Source organism: Sphaerodactylus townsendi, linkage group LG15, assembly GCF_021028975.2.
Source record: "Sphaerodactylus townsendi isolate TG3544 linkage group LG15, MPM_Stown_v2.3, whole genome shotgun sequence".
In the NCBI taxonomy this organism is placed as follows: domain Eukaryota; kingdom Metazoa; phylum Chordata; class Lepidosauria; order Squamata; family Sphaerodactylidae; genus Sphaerodactylus; species Sphaerodactylus townsendi.
In genome coordinates this window covers 20,468,685-20,484,565 of record NC_059439.1, presented here as the reverse complement: position 1 = coordinate 20,484,565, position 15,881 = coordinate 20,468,685, and the positions used below count along the sequence as shown (strand labels likewise).

At 48.0% G+C, this 15,881-nt stretch overlaps 1 protein-coding gene across 1 annotated transcript in view; it reads right to left on the bottom strand.

Moving 5' to 3' along the window:
- The window catches only part of LOC125444036, a 100,962-nt gene extending 99,551 nt beyond the window's left edge, over nucleotides 1-1,411 (bottom strand). The window contains exons 1-2 of the mRNA XM_048516475.1: nucleotides 1,218-1,411; nucleotides 478-588 (exon numbers count right to left, since the gene is read on the bottom strand). Coding sequence (XP_048372432.1) covers nucleotides 478-588; nucleotides 1,218-1,241 — 135 coding nt within the window. The 5' untranslated portion in view covers nucleotides 1,242-1,411. The remainder of the gene's footprint in view (nucleotides 1-477; nucleotides 589-1,217) is intronic.
- Nucleotides 1,412-15,881: the final 14,470 nt, after the last annotated feature.

The following is a 15,881-nucleotide window of genomic DNA, read 5'->3' as shown; positions in this document are numbered from 1 at the left end:
AATTTGCATGCAATATTTGCTGTTGGTTACTTGATATCTGATGGAGTTTAAGTCAGCATACTCTGTTATTTAGGATTTTATAATCATTATTGGCATGAAGTTATATTTATGCCTTCGGCAGCGTTTGCATATTGATTGCATTAGAGATTACATATTTGAACTGCTGCCAAATGTGAAGAGATTTAAACTACTTCTGATTGAAAACAATTCTTTACATTCAAAGCTTAATTTTGCAATTACAAAATTAACTGTTGGATGGAAAACAACAAAAAATGGGCACATTTTGAATGGGTTTTTATTTTTGAACCCTGTCCCGTCTCTCCAAAGTGGAATGAGCAGATGGGATCGTTTGAAGCAGGAAAAAGTCACTGTTTGGTAAGGATTGCCATAAATTGGCTGTGACTTGATAGCACTTAACAAACATACACACAGAGAGACCAAAGTATCTTTGTAATAGACACACAAATAAAATCGTACCACATCAGCTGAAATCCCAAACTTGGCAAGCCCCTTCTTCACAACTTCTTTTCTGGAAGCAACAGTCGCTTTTTCACCTTCTGAGAGCGACTTAGAGAGCCGGACTCTAACCTACCAATAATACACAAAACAGGTATGAAAAAAATGCAAACAGCTGATAACATATAGCAACACCACCCAGGAAACCATATGTCCCAGAATAGGGCAATTGATTTAAGAACTATTTCCAGAGTCTGCATGGTGGCATCTCGATGTTCCTCAGACCACAGTCAGTTGGATCTTTCTTTCTTTCTTTCTTTCTTTCTTTCTTTCTTTCTTTCTTTCTTTCTTTCTTTCTTTCTTTCTTTCTTTCTTTCAAATCTTGCCCAATATTTATGTTGAGAAAAGCCCCTATCCCACCTGTGTGCATTTTGTAAACCCATTAATGTTCCCATGATCCTCAGAACATCCTTTTCAGGTAGCCCAGAGAGACTCTCTCCTTCCTTTTGCACCAGCAGAACAACAGGCTGGATCTAACCCATTGTCTATATTTGGAGGTCTGAGATGCTCCAGTCTTGGTTCTTCTTTACCTGACTGGGTGCTTCACTGGAGTGGCAGATACGCAATGTACAAGCAGGCTCATGGACAATTATCATATACACAGCACATACAAGAGCAGCACTATAGAAAAGCAATGATTTTTAGGCTGTACTAATGCCAGAGAGCAGGTGTGCATTTGCTTCATTAGAAGCTCAGCTTACCTGCTCAGTTCCATTTCCCTCCATCTCCCTGGTTCCTTTGAGGTGAATTTGCACTCCAAGTAGGGAAAGCAGAAGCAGAGGATCCTTGAGCTACTAGGATTTATATTATCTGGCCAGGCAGTCACTTGCTGTTCGTTGCTCCCTTGGCTCACATCAGAGCAATTATAGCCCAGCTGCATGAGACTGTGCATTCCATCCTTCACTTCCTGACACTGGATGACACCAGTTGCATCAGGAGAGCAGGAAGGAACTTGTTCTTGGGTAATATGATCTCATATTTGATACATTGCTGCTGTTCTCAGCTTCAAACCATAGGGGCCAGATTATTTATGATATCTTCAGAAAACCCCAGTTGATGAGGAGAGGCCAGTTTTGAGGGTGTGAGTTAGAGCATGAACTTCAAGGCACACTGATGGATTTATTGGGATTTACTGATGGATTTATTGGGACCACCACTGAGATATTTGAGAGGAAAACACACTGAAATCAGTCTTGAGGTTGGTCTGTTATTGTTTTTTTTTAGTTGCTGTAAAAAAAACACTTCTGGGTTGGATGTAAGTGCAGTTATTCAACCCTTGAATAATCTCCATACCACCCTAATTGTCAGAACTCTTTATTCCAAGTGGTCCTTTCCGCATGGGCCAATAAAAGCAGGGGAAGGGCAGGTTACATGAACCCACCCTCACCTAAGCCCCTTCATACTGCTAGCTCTCACACACACACACACACACACACACACACACACACACACACACACACACACACACACACACACACACACACACCAGGCCATGATATGCTCTGTTTCCTCTGCATGGCTCCACAGATGGGAGCCGGGGAAGGGTTTTTTGAGAATCGCGTTATGTGTGATTCTCGTATTTTAACACAGCTCACAGTCACTGCCGTTCACTCAGTCACAGCTGCCAGGCATGTTAAAATGAAAGAATCGCAGATAACACAATTCTCATTTAACCCACCCTGCGGCCAATAGTGTGGTGGGGGTAGCCTAGACCCGTGTTAGGGGTGGGAACCGTGCGAAGTTCCTGCCCAACACAGGTTTTATTTCCTGTGGTTATCTCAAGATTATTGGCCTGTGCAGAAAGGGCCTACCTCACATGGTGTCTTTTGTGAGGAGGAAAAGGGAAGGAGTTTGTAAGTCACCTTGAGTCTCCTTACAGGAGAGAAAGATGGGGTATAAATCCAAACTCTTCTTCTTCACGTACAGGTAAGAGTTTATATTAATGATAGAAAGGAAACACTATCTCCCATCTGCCATAAATGTTAGAAGAGACACGTTTTGGAGCCTATCTATGACAATTTTGATTGATCTTTGGAAAGAAAACAAGCAGCTTTGTTTTATACATGAGAGCCGCAGCAAGATTACTATACAGACAGAAATGAAAAACTCCAGCTATACCTACAATTGAAGAATGGTGGGTGAAGGTATTAGAATTAGTAGAAATGTCCAAGTTTTTCACTACTCAAAGAAAAGGACTTAATTAAATTTATGGACAATTTGAGACCCTTATTAGGGTATGTAAACAAAGCAGAAAAAATAAATTGATGACTGGTGGTTTTGAAGGTCAAGGACTATTAAAATAAGAACTGATAGAGAAAAGTTAGACATGTTAGTAATGACAAGATTAATATTATCTGGATACTTAATGACCAAGTGCTAAAAAGTTGTTTCAGAGGATTAATATTTGGTGCAGAAAGAACTGGGAGTCCATATGGAATAAGTCCTTTGTAGCTTGGTGATCTTTTAGTTTTGTGTATGATGGAAGTACAAATTTTATGTTTAGAATTTTAATCCTAGCTAGGGAAAAATTATACCCAGAAATGTGTTTGTAATTGAAGCCAGTGGGTATGACATTTGGATCTTAATACAATTAACTAAGTTTTGCAATGGTTATAAAGATTCTTTAAGTGACACAATGTTGCATCTGAATTTAAAAAAGTAAACTTTATGTTATTGCCAAAATGGGAAAAGGGACCCATTCTGGAAACCTTTCTGCCCCGGGAAAGAGGGAAACCAATCAATATTTCCCCTCGTTCCACTCCCACTCAAGCCTTTTGTTCCATGATTTTTTTTAAAAAAGGAATTTGAGATTCTCAAATGGGATGGCTTGGGAGGTTCAGCGGTTTTGCAAAAGAAAAAAACACAACATGCAGGCAAAGAATACAAACCCTGCTCCCTCAAATGCTTTGTTTTTCTCTTGACCCTCTATGTCTCGTTCATAGGGCCAAAGCTAGATGCCAGAATGTTGTTGTTCTAGAAGAGTTCACAGTCCTATCATAAACTTTTGAAATCCATTCCTAACTTTACAACCCTCTCCAGAGTTTGAATGAAGCATACTGAATCCAATGGTACGAGCAGAACAAGTCACTTCAGGTCTATAGAAACACATATCTATCAAAATAATACGCTACATATTTCAGCCCATGTAAATAATGATTTTTTTCTTGCCCTTCCCACTCAAAGATGTTTCAGGGGAGCTGCTGTTGTGTGGAAATTAAATTTACAAAAGGGAGAAGTGAGGGACTGGCCAGATGGAAAGACAGAAAGGGATATATAACAGAAAATAAGGAGATGAAAACATAAAGGACAGAATTGTCTGATTTTTTTCCTTAATTAATCTTTCAGTTTTGAAAAACTGTCAAGGTGACTACAACAGGAAGATAAAACAAAGGAACTAAACAGAACAAAAAAAATATTGCCAGCACACACACAACCACCCCCCATCAGAGTAGCTTGTTCTGGATTGGGACATTGAACCATGACTGATGTTCCTTCAAAAGTGGACACAGTAGGGCCGCTGATTACTTTATGAGGCAATTGTAAACCTGTCATACCTTTCAAAAGTGTCACAAATGGAAAGAGTGTCACGGATGGAAAGAGGTACATTTCTCCAGATCTAGGATTGCCATTCCCAAGTGAGACATGGATATTTCCAGGTATTACAACTGATCTCCAGATGACAAAGATCAGTTGCTGACTTCACCAGATAAAGGATGGATGTACTTCATCTGGACATGGCCCACCCATCCTAGCGGAGAGAGGGAAGGGAGGGGGAGAAGTGGCATGCAAGGGGAGGGGAGGGAAGGAGGGAGGGGTGGCATGCAAGGAAGGGAAGGGGAGATTTTTTTCCTGTTCTAAACCCATGTTTAATGGCCCATGTGGAGTGGGCCTTTCCCTCACCAGAACAGATGCCAGTGTTTTTCCCTTACCATCAACTGGACCAGGGTGGTGTAGTGGTCAAGAGTGGTGGACTGTAATCTGGAGAACTGGGTTTAATTTCCCCCACCTGCCCATGAACAGTAGACTCAGATCTTGTAAACCAGGTTTGTTTCCCCATTCCTACACATGAAGACTGCTGGGTGATCTTGGGCTAGTCACAGTTCTCTCAAAACTCTCTCAACTCTACCTACCTCATAAGGTGTCTGTTGTGGGGAGAGGAAAGGAAAGGAGTCTATAAGCTGCTTTGAGACTCCTTATGATTGGGAAAGGCAGGGTATAAATCCACATTCCTCCTCTTCTTAAATATTGTCTTTCACTTTTTTTTCCCAAAACAGACATATTTAGTTCCATACTGTGCTACTAGCTCTGTCCGTCATTTGCTAGTAGCACAGTATGGAACTAAATAAGTCTGCAGCACAGTATGGAACTAAATATGTCATTTCCATCCGTCTGTAGCACAGTATGGAACTAGTAGCACAGTATGGAACTAGTAGCACAGTAGTAGCACAGTATGGAACTAGTAGCACAGTAGTAGCACAGTATGGAACTAAATATGTCTGTAGCACAGTATGGAACTAAATATGTCATTTCCATCTGTCTGTAGCACAGTATGGAACTAGTAGCACAGTATGGAACTAGTAGCACAGTAGTAGCACAGTATGGAACTAGTAGCACAGTAGTAGCACAGTATGGAACTAAATATGTCTGCAGCACAGTATGGAACTAAATATGTCATTTCCATCTGTCTGTAGCACAGTATGGAACTAGTAGCACAGTATGGAACTAGTAGCACAGTAGTAGCACAGTATGGAACTAGTAGCACAGTAGTAACACAGTATGGAACTAAATATGTCTGTAGCACAGTATGGAACTAAATATGTCATTTCCATCTGTCTGTAGCACAGTATGGAACTAGTAGCACAGTATGGAACTAGTAGCACAGTAGTAGCACAGTATGGAACTAGTAGCACAGTAGTAACACAGTATGGAACTAAATATGTCTGTAGCACAGTATGGAACTAGTAGCACAGTATGGAACTAGTAGCACAGTAGTAGCACAGTATGGAACTAGTAGCACAGTAGTAGCACAGTATGGAACTAAATATGTCTGCAGCACAGTATGGAACTAAATATGTCATTTCCATCTGTCTGTAGCACAGTATGGAACTAGTAGCACAGTATGGAACTAGTAGCACAGTAGTAGCACAGTATGGAACTAGTAGCACAGTAGTAGCACAGTATGGAACTAAATATGTCTGTAGCACAGTATGGAACTAAATATGTCATTTCCATCTGTCTGTAGCACAGTGTGGAACTAGTAGCACAGTATGGAACTAGTAGCACAGTAGTAGCACAGTATGGAACTAGTAGCACAGTAGTAACACAGTATGGAACTAAATATGTCTGTAGCACAGTATGGAACTAAATATATCATTTCCATCTGTCATTTGCAGACCCCCTCTTTGAATAATCAGGAAACGCTGATGCAGTGAAGCAATTGCACCGACTCTAAAATGGTTCTTTAAAAGCAAGAACATGGAACAGTCTCTTGAAAACAGAAGGAAACAGGGTGGAAATGGTAAATAGCAAAGGAGTGTCACTGCTCATGCCAATTTTTCAGTAAGCAAGAGTTTTTCTTCTGCTCAGCACATATTATCATGCAGTTTGCTCAGATCTAATATTTCATGTGCAGTTTCAGTTCACATCAATACCTGCTGACCGGGCAAAACTGGGTGCTGCCTATATGGCTTCAGACTGCAGGTGAGGAAATCAGGGTGTGTATTATTGCAAAACAGTAACTGTGTTGTGCCCTTGGACTGTTAAATAAGGAGACTGTGTGTTTAGATGATTTCCTTATTATGAAACAGCATCAGGAAGAAGCATTTAGACTCCTACTGCCAGAACTGAGGCTCTTTCCACACAAGCAGAATACTGCGTTTTCAATGCACTTTGCAGCTGGATTTTACTGCGTGAAACAGCAAAATCCACTTGCAAACAATCATCATCATCATCATCATCATCATCATCATCATCACCACCACCACCATCATCATTATTATTATTATTATTATTATTATTATTATTATTATTATTAATTCGATTTGATAAACCGCCCTACTCCCGAAGGGCTCAGGGCGGTGTACAGCAAACAACAACAAACATAATAAAACAAATCAAATAACCCCAATTAAAATACAAAACCTTAAACCTATAGCAGCAGCAGCCATCAATAAATAGTCAATAATTAATGATAATAAAGGGCGTCTGGCATCACACCCCAGCGATCAAATCCTGGGAGTGGTCAGATTCTGGGAGGGGGCTGGCAGATGGTCAGATACACAGCCAGTGGGCAGGGCAATGAGAGGGGCGGAATCAGCGGCCGGTCCCCCCAAAAGCGGCTGGTCCCCCCAAATTGTGAAAGTGGATTCAAAGTGTGTTATTCTGTGTGTGTGGAAGGGGCCTTCTCATTACTGGATTACTTCTGACAAATCAGCACCCTCCCGCTGCCCTCCCTACCCCCCCCCCCCATGTCTAGCATAGAGAGCTGCTACAGCTCAATGTCTTAAGATTCCTACATATCATTATGTTGAACCTTAGATTACTCGGTCCTGATACATTTCCAGATTTACCTTTAGTTTGTGGGTGCGTCTTGGATTGGTAACATCCAGTGACCAATGTGAATGAGCATCCTTTCCTGCCATTTTACACCAATAATGGATCTGGCCTGTAGCGACATAAGTCAGATAACATTTTTAACAGTTATGCTTGCTGACTACAGTGTATACCATGCCTCCATTCACTTTACTATAGCGTGGAAAAGCTAGACCAGAATTGCTGTCTCTGGCATCTAGCTTTCTATATGAAGAAAGTTTTTGCTTTTACAAGAAGCCTGTTCCCATTTCCCCTGAATCCTGGCCTACCTTTCCTACCTTTGTACTTGTAGCATGTTTTATGAATTTTTTAAAATCGTTATTACATCTTGTACAAAATACGCTCTTGGTACTTTGTTCCCTGAGCAACACCTTATCAGCTTATTTGAAACCTGCTTGTAGTAGTTCGGTCAGTAGTGTAGAATGTAGGTTGTTTTGACTTCCTGAGTTTCTTCATTGTCTCTGGAGCATATCCCTAGAGGGGGGCCTTCCTCGGGAACTGGTAGTCAGGGGGAGTATTGCGTGTAGAGGTGTGGCCCTTCTAGCTCAGTGACCCGATACACAGATAATACACAGGACAGTATATATAGTGTGGGTAAGCAAATGGCCATAGCCAAAGAATTTATTGACCGAAAATACAGGAAGGCAAATTGGCGCAGCATGGGAGGTGATCCAAGCGTCTGGGCAGCCCGAGTGCTGTTCCCCAGAGGGTGACTAGTTCCCTACAGCCAGCCTGCTGGAGGAATCTAACCAAAGCAGAGATTGGAGTGGGACCTTCCAGACCCGGTGAGAGTGCCTTGCCCATGACGCTGGGGGCCCCATCTCCATCCCTTAGCTAGGGGTGCAAGCTCCCTTAGCCCCAGCGAGGCCATTCCAACCGTGGAAGCTTGTTCCACCTACCTCTTCACGGAGGGTGTAATGAACAGGGAGCTCTCCCAGCTCCTGCCAGCCGAGATCACTTCCCATCGCGCAACCCGCCATACAGAGCCGGGCGAAGGTAATCCCTTCCTCGGCTCCATGCCAAAAGCCTCCCTATGCCTTCAGCCAATCACACAATGCTGTTCTAAGGCTATACAACCGCCAAATCCGTGCCCACAAAGAGAGCGATAAATAGACAACCCCACATCCACCTGTCTGTACAGGTGCTTCTACCTTAGGTGAAATGTCCGATGTAGAAACCTCCGCGCCCCCCAGAAACCCTGAACAAAGCAGCGACACGCAGTCCACGGCAGATCCTGCGCTCTGGCTCCATTCCTGCCCTTACGTGCGGGTCCAAGGCACCCCTCCAGGCCAGCGTCTTCCCAACAAAGTGAGACCAGAAGATCATAGTATCCGGTAGCAGGTGGTGGATGGAGTCCAAGATCCATGCTAACATGTCGTCTGTAACAGCTGCCGCGCTCTTCACTGCAGGGATAGTCGTTCTCTCTCGAGGCTGCATGCACCAGCGGCGTGGGGGGGCTTGGCAGCTTTCAGCTTGGTCAGAAGGATGGGGAGAAGGTCCTGCCAATGCATGCCTCTTCTTCCGATCCACCGTAGCCTGGACTGGTGGGTGTAAGCCCAGGTCCCGACCCCATCTTGAAGAGGCTAGCGTGTCTGCGGCCAGAAGACGATGTAGCTGTGGCCAGCCACCCCGTGACTCTCTGGTGTCCTAAGAAGCTGACAAAATCACAGTTAGGTGCAGGGCCGCTGGAGCACAAGAACCCTATTAATCGCATAAGCGGCCTGATGTATGTTTTGTAGGCCGAGGGCGCCAGACGGCCCACGTCCATGACTCTCTGCGGCTGGGGCTCCCAGCCCGGCTAGAGTGGAGCCTGCTCCGATCCGAAAGGAATGGAGGCCGTATAAGGATGTCGCGAGGGAGGTGCAGGGCCGATAGGCCAAAGCCTCCAGCACCGCCGCCAGTTGGTAGCGCGAGAGGCGAGTCCCATCGAATGTGGAGCCCGAATAAAGGGGCTCCCGCCGAGGCGGACTGCCAGGAGTAAGAAGCCATGTCACGCCTTCAGGGCAAGGGCCAGGGGCTGTGGGAGGAGCCTGCATGGAGATGCAGAGTGCCCTGGCCTGCTGATCCGTGCTTGGACTGCACGCAGAGTGGATATGATGCCCTCATGGATCCGGACATCCAGCGTGACAGGGAGTCTGTCGCTAAAAGTACCCTCCCTGGACGCTGAGACAGATTTCCCTGCTTCGGGAAAGCCCCAAAATGCCAAACTAAAGGCTGCTCTAAAGAGGCAAGTCTCAAAAGGGGATGTGCACACTTTCGAGGGGTAGTGTAGGCTATCTGGAGTGAGCAAGTTCAGAGAAATTGGGAGGGCGTAGCCGTCCCTGACCCACTACCGTGGCTATCCGGGCCCACCCGCTTATGGCCTGCCTGACCAGGAAGGAGATCGGTAAAGTCCGTAATCCCTGAAGCTTTGCAGTAAAAGGATACTGCGGCCAGGTGATAATTCGCATCGTTTTTTTGGGAGACGCCCTGCGTTTGTAAACAACCAAAGGTACATCAGGAGGAGGCGAGCTCAGTGACGAGGCCCCGCCCCCCTTGAGACTGTTGGAACTGGAAGAAAGCGCCGATTGCACCCTGATAAGGCCTGCCGGCGTTGCTGGGGCCAGCGAGTTCAGGATTCGGTGATGACTGTATCCTCCCAAAGGGCCCAGAGCTCCTGCGGAAAGGGGACGGATCGAGGATGCTCCAGGGGCGAGTAGCCGAAATCTCTCCATCTGGAACCTGGAAGAGCGTCTGCTAGTGTCGATTCTCCACACCTGGAATGTGCTGGGCCACAAAGGAAATGTTATTGATCAAAGACACCACCCACGAACTTCCTGACAAGCCGCATAATACCCGCTCAGAAGCCCGAGATGATTGCCCGATTGATCACTTTGACCACTGCTTAGGTTGTCACACCAGAAGAGCGACTCTGCGGTTGGCAGAACTGCTGAAGCGCCACAGGTATAGAAACCCACCACCACTATTTGGGAAAATTCCAAGAAGGTAAGGTCTTTTCCCAGGCCTGCCTCGCCCACCCAGTCTGATGGCCACCGCTGGGCTTTACCATTGCCCGCTTTGAAGTAGACCCCGAACCCCATTGTGCCCGCAGCATCGGAATGCGCACTTGTAAAGTGGACTCAGGGTGAACCGTTCCTGCCACAGTAAGAGAATCCGGGGTTAAAATGGAAGTGAGGAACTCCTGCCAGACCTTCATGTAAGTCGTCCTTGATGCCCCTGGTCAGCCATTATGTGGTGGTAGGGGGGTGGTCCCTCCTCTAGTGGCGTGTGCCAGGCGGGTATAAAATGGTCTGCCAGGTGCCACCACCCGACATGCAAAAATTCAAGGTGGCCCTAACCAACTTCTGGATATCTCTCAATGTACATTTGGATTTCCCTACATGGCTGAAATAATGGGAGGAGTCCCTAATGGCTACTAACTTATCTGGTGGGAGGCTGGATGTACCCTGTAAGCGTGTTCCAGCGTGATCCCCAGGAAATTGAGGGTGTCGCGAAGGGGCCCTCGGTTTTCGCAGCCAGTGGTACACCCAGCTCTCTGCATGCCAATGCCTGTAGAAGCTGTGAAGCCGTTGGTGGCATTGCAGGGTGCCCGCCTCCCCACTATGAGAGGGTAAAAGTGCGTCCAAGAAATGTCGTGACAAATGGACTGGAAAAACTGACCCTTTGCTGCCCATTCCAAAAAGGAACTGAAGGCCTCAAAAGGCTGCGCCATAGCGATGGAGCAACCCATGGGCATGGCTTTATCGACAAACCATTGCCCCTGGAATTTAATGCCCAACAAGGCAAAAGTCATTTTGGGTGTATGGGGAGTAACCTAAAAGGCCCTGAGACTGTATGTGGCACTTTGCCAGGAGGAGCCCCTGGCCCGCAAGCCCTGATCAGATTGATGGCATGGTCAAGCGATGCGTAGCCCGGTGGACGGAGCAGAGATCCTGCTCTATGTAGTCGTCATTACTGAGGAGCCCCTGGGGTAGGATAAATGGTGGATTAAACGGAACTCTCCTTGGAGTCTTTTTAGGCACTGCGCCCAGAAACCACCACTCAAGTTTGGGAGTGGGGGAGAAGGGAAGGGGCCAGCCAATGCGGACGGCTGCCACCGCCTACGCAAGATTTTGCTTCTACCACTAGGGGCATTTCCGGGCAGATTTAAAAAAAGGTTGCATGATCGCAGTCAGTTACGCCACCCTAGGGCCAGTGTATGGGATGCTTAGAAAGCCCTGAAAACCCTCCCAAGAAAGGAATTTGGCAACCGGCCGGTTGGGGTATGTGACCGAATAGCAGGGACTGTAGTGCGGGGAGTTTGACTGGGGGATCGGCCAGGAGGTTCCCCAGAGGACCCAAGTATTCCCGATCTAAGATGAGGCGGCTGGGGCGGAGTGGCCCGGCCCCCCTCCCCTGGGAGTTTGGTTACATGAGGGCCGGGCTCCCGAAGGGCAGGGACTTAAGGCCTCTTGGTGCACAGAAGTTGTCTTGAGTGTGGCAGAAGGGGCCTAGAGCAAACCTGCGCCATGGGAGTGCTTTCGAATTTGCATTTTGCCCTGTTGCACCTGCCCAAGTTAAACTCCCAGCAAAACCTGGGGCAGGGAACCCTCCCCCCGAAAATTAGGCCGTTTCTTAAGAGAGTGGCCTTGGGGGCGGGCAAATGGCTGTACAAACATTGTCCGCGCTTCCTGATTTAACTTGCCCTGTCCCATCGGGCATCCACTGCAACCTGATGCATCCTTGCGAGAACTCCTGCGTCGTGAAAACTCAGACGCCGCAGAGTCCCCTATAAAGAAATGAGCCCGTAGCACATTACACTGGTGGGTGTGGAGTGCCATGGGTGCCAGGCCCTTAAGCCCGGGTGAGCAGCCGAAACCAATGCCATGTATTCCCCAAACCCCAGTAACCAGTTATCAAAGGTCCTCTCCACCCGTTTTGCCTTGGGGCGGTGGAGGAGGACCCCGTATTGACACCCTGAAGAGGCACCTGGGCCCGGATAAATTTAAAAATATCCCACGTAATACCGTTGAGGGGCCTATCCTTCAGCTTACCCGGGTGAGGTGTTTTCCTGGGGATGCTTGGTGGGCTTCGCATACCTTTACTAAAGGGACGACTGAGTGGGGAGTGGGGCCCCCTAGCGGGGAAGCCCAGGCTCGCGGTCCCTCACGATGCCCAACTCGGAGCCTGGGGAAGTGATGGGATGGCTGCCGCATCCTCCCAGAATGTTCCTTCCCCCGAGGGAGAGTCCTCATCCGAGGAGTACTCACCTGGAGGAAGACCCGATGGAGAGCTTGCCCGCCTTTGAGATGCATGCGGCCCGAGATCCGCTTTCCTTGGCTTCTTACTGCAGCTGGCGGTCCGGCTGGACCCTTACGCCCTCTTCTGCGATGAGTGATGGGCTCGGCCTCCTCCTCTTCTTCCTGTAGAAAAGGCCTCCTCCCCCTGGTCCCCTGCTGGCTGAGATGGTCCTGCTGCTGTAGCTCGCGAAGAAGCCCGGCTGCCCCTACTGGCTGAAGAGCCCTTAGCCAACCTTGCGAATGTGATGTCGCCAAATGGGTCTGAAAATCTGGGCACTGAGATCTGAAACCCCTGGTTGTGTCCCGGGGGGGGGGCTGGTGCCGCCCCTTGCCCCGTACGCCTGTTCGCCGGGGTTGCTCCCACCCGCCTCTGGGCTTCTGAAGTTCTAGTGGCTGCCCCTTTAGAGCGCTTAGGCCGGGCAACATGAGATGAGGAAATGGGTTGCCCCGCCCTGGCCCCTGCTGGGGAATCTGCAGGTCGCGCATCAAGCAGAGCAGCCTTCCCCGCCGTTAGCTTTCAAGCCTGGAGCCTGCCTTACTGAAAGTCGGGGGGGCTCCCTAAGAGCTTCCCGGGAGGGGCCCGGGTGTGCTCTGCTGGAACCCGACCCACGAGAGGATGTAACTCTCACTTTGGGGGCTTGTTTAGCCCGGCCCTGAACCTCGCTCGGGGTCTTTCTTTTATCTCCCTTCGCGGGTGCCATGATCTAATGAACAGCGGCGTAATGAGAATAATGAGCTGCAAAGCTGTAATGAGGCTATGGCGTGGTAACCCACTCTGCTGGGAACAACGACCAAAGCGTCGAATAGCTACTCAGCCAGCTGGACGAGGAATAAAATGGGAGATCCCCAAAGAAACAAAGAAGCCAAATGGCATTAGTAAGTAGCAGGGATTACTATGAAAGTGCATATGGCCAACCCCTGCTGCCCTGGGCCGTAGCTCAACTCCAACCCTTGGACTGCAGGGTTTTCCTCTCCCCAAAGCCGGCCCGTTAAAGAAACACCCGAGGGGGGATGGGAAGCGTTGGGCCAGAGAGATTTCTGAGGAAGGACTGTGACCTGACCTGAAGCCACCCATAGCCTGCTCAATGGGGGGGGGGTGATGATAAATCCCCCTTCCCTCACACCAGGTCCACCACCCTTGCAGAGTGGGGAATCAACCCCTTGCACGGGATAAATGCCCGGGGGGGGCACGTGCGTCTGGGTAGCCCCAGCCGCCGCGCTTGCTCGGTTTTCCCCCTCCCCCACAGGCCTAGTCATGCCGCTGCGGAGGTAGAAACAGGGGGGGGGCAAGGAGGCCCGTCGCCCCCCTAGGGCGCCACAGCCGTTGCTGAGCAAAGGAAAAAAGGGGGGGCAAGAAGGCCCGTCGCCCCCCCCCCGACGCCGCGGCCGTTGCCTGCTCCCAACCCGCTGCGGAGTCAGTGGTGCAGCGGAGGACCCGCTGTAGAGAAAAAAGGGGGGGGCTAGGAGGCCCGTCGCCCCGCTAAGGCGCCGCGGTCGTTGCCGATGAAAGGAAGGGGGGAGGGCGGGAGGCCTGTCACCTCCGCCAAGGCGCTGCGGCCGTTGCCGGTAAAATGCCGGTAAAAGCGTCTCGGCCGCTGCACTGCGACCTGTAATGGCCTTCACTCCCTCCCCACCATACCCAATAGATCCAAGATAGAAATCCTCGGCGGTAGAAATCCCACGATGAAAGTCCCTCGGCGTTCTCGCTGCGGAGGTGGGGCCCGGCGACCACGAGGCAGGGCGCTTACCGCCAGACCAGCCTCCTGCGCCCCCCCCTCCGCGGAAGAGCGTGCTCTCGCGTATGCTCAGCGAGAACGCGCCCTCCTCTATCCAACTGGAGAGCTCCCCTGCGGCTTAGCGCGAGGCCGTAGCTATCCCGGCAACCCCTGGCATCTTGTGGCGGAGACTGGCCGCGCATGCGCAAAAGGGGGCCTGGAGCCTTCGCCGGGCCCCTCGCCCTCCCGCAACGGCGGCCGCGTTTAAATCGCGGCCGCGCTTTATCGGATGTGAGGCATGAGGTTGGGTATAATGGAGGCTGCTTTGCTGTTATGCCTTCACTGTGTGGGAAAACGCTACAGGTGGAAGAAGTTAGGCCCCTTCTGCACACGCAAAATAATGCGTTTTCAAACCACTTTCACAACTGTTTGCAAGTGGATTTTGCCGTTCGGCACAGCTTCAAAGAGCACTGAAAGCAGTTTGAAAGTGCATTATTCTGCATGTGCGGAATGAGCCTTTGATTTTGTGTTCTTGAAGGGAAAAAACCCTTACAGAGCAATGATGCTGTATACAGCCTGAAAAGATATGAACCATGAGCTTGTTTGATAGTGACAGAACAGAACAGAACAGAAAGCCTTTATTGGCATATTAAAAAAACACAATAGCTACAAAACAAACCAATACAGCAAAACACATCCAATGCAAACCCGCATGACACATCGATCCATGTTCACATCTTCAACAAAAAGAAGGCCCCCAGTTCTCATTCCACTGGGCCCGAACCACCAACAACAAGCAAATTCTGTCTGCATCCATACTGACCATGTTTGTTATGATTACTATTAATGGCAGAGACAGAAATTGAAACACATATTACATCTAAAATTAATACCACAGATAAACATTTCAGAGCTGCTACAGAGACATGCTAAATTCCCAGGTTAATATATTGTAGTATAGCAATAAAATATTAAAGTAAGGTGGCGTGATAAGGAAGGGAGAAGTTAATTACTTATGCTCTAAACCTACTTAGACCCATTGCTGGATTATTTGCATTCAATTATTTCAAGGAGAAAGTTTGCCACAATCTCAGGGTTGGTTGTTTGATAGTGGATTTTATCTGAATGGCATGCCCACACAAGAGATTCGCCCATTAAATGAAATTTATGTGTCCTTCCTGCCTTCTGTCTTGCTTACTGCAACATAACAGGGAGATACTAGATGAGACCTGTATCTACCATAATGTTGCAACATAATGTTTTACAGAAAAAAGTTCTTGAACCTAAGCACCTTATTTGACCTGCCGCTATTTTTGAATGAGGCATAGAGACTCTTTGTTTGTTTGTTTTAATTTGACATTAGTACGTCCAGTCCTCTGAAAGTTCAGCTCATATCCTACTTGCTAGTCATTATCCAAGTGACAATTTCACTTAACCCTTTAGATGCATCCAGAATTGTGCCCATATGTATTATTAGTCTCAAGTGAATAAATAAAGCTTGCTTGCTGCCTCAAGTGAATAAATAAAGCTTTCTTGCTGTCTCGAAGTCCCCCTCATCTGCTTCCACCTCCAGCTGTTGAAAGGCATACAAGTAAAAGAAGTACAAAGTCTGCTAGAAATTTTAAAGTTGGAATGAGGTATCTGTGCCTTCAGATCTGTGCATCATCTTAGAATCTGGTCATTATTCTTTTATTTAAACGATGCATCCAATAATACAGGTGTTGCCTGAATTAGTCTGGTCTGTTCCATTCTTGTTATCTAATATTCAGTCAGAGAAGTT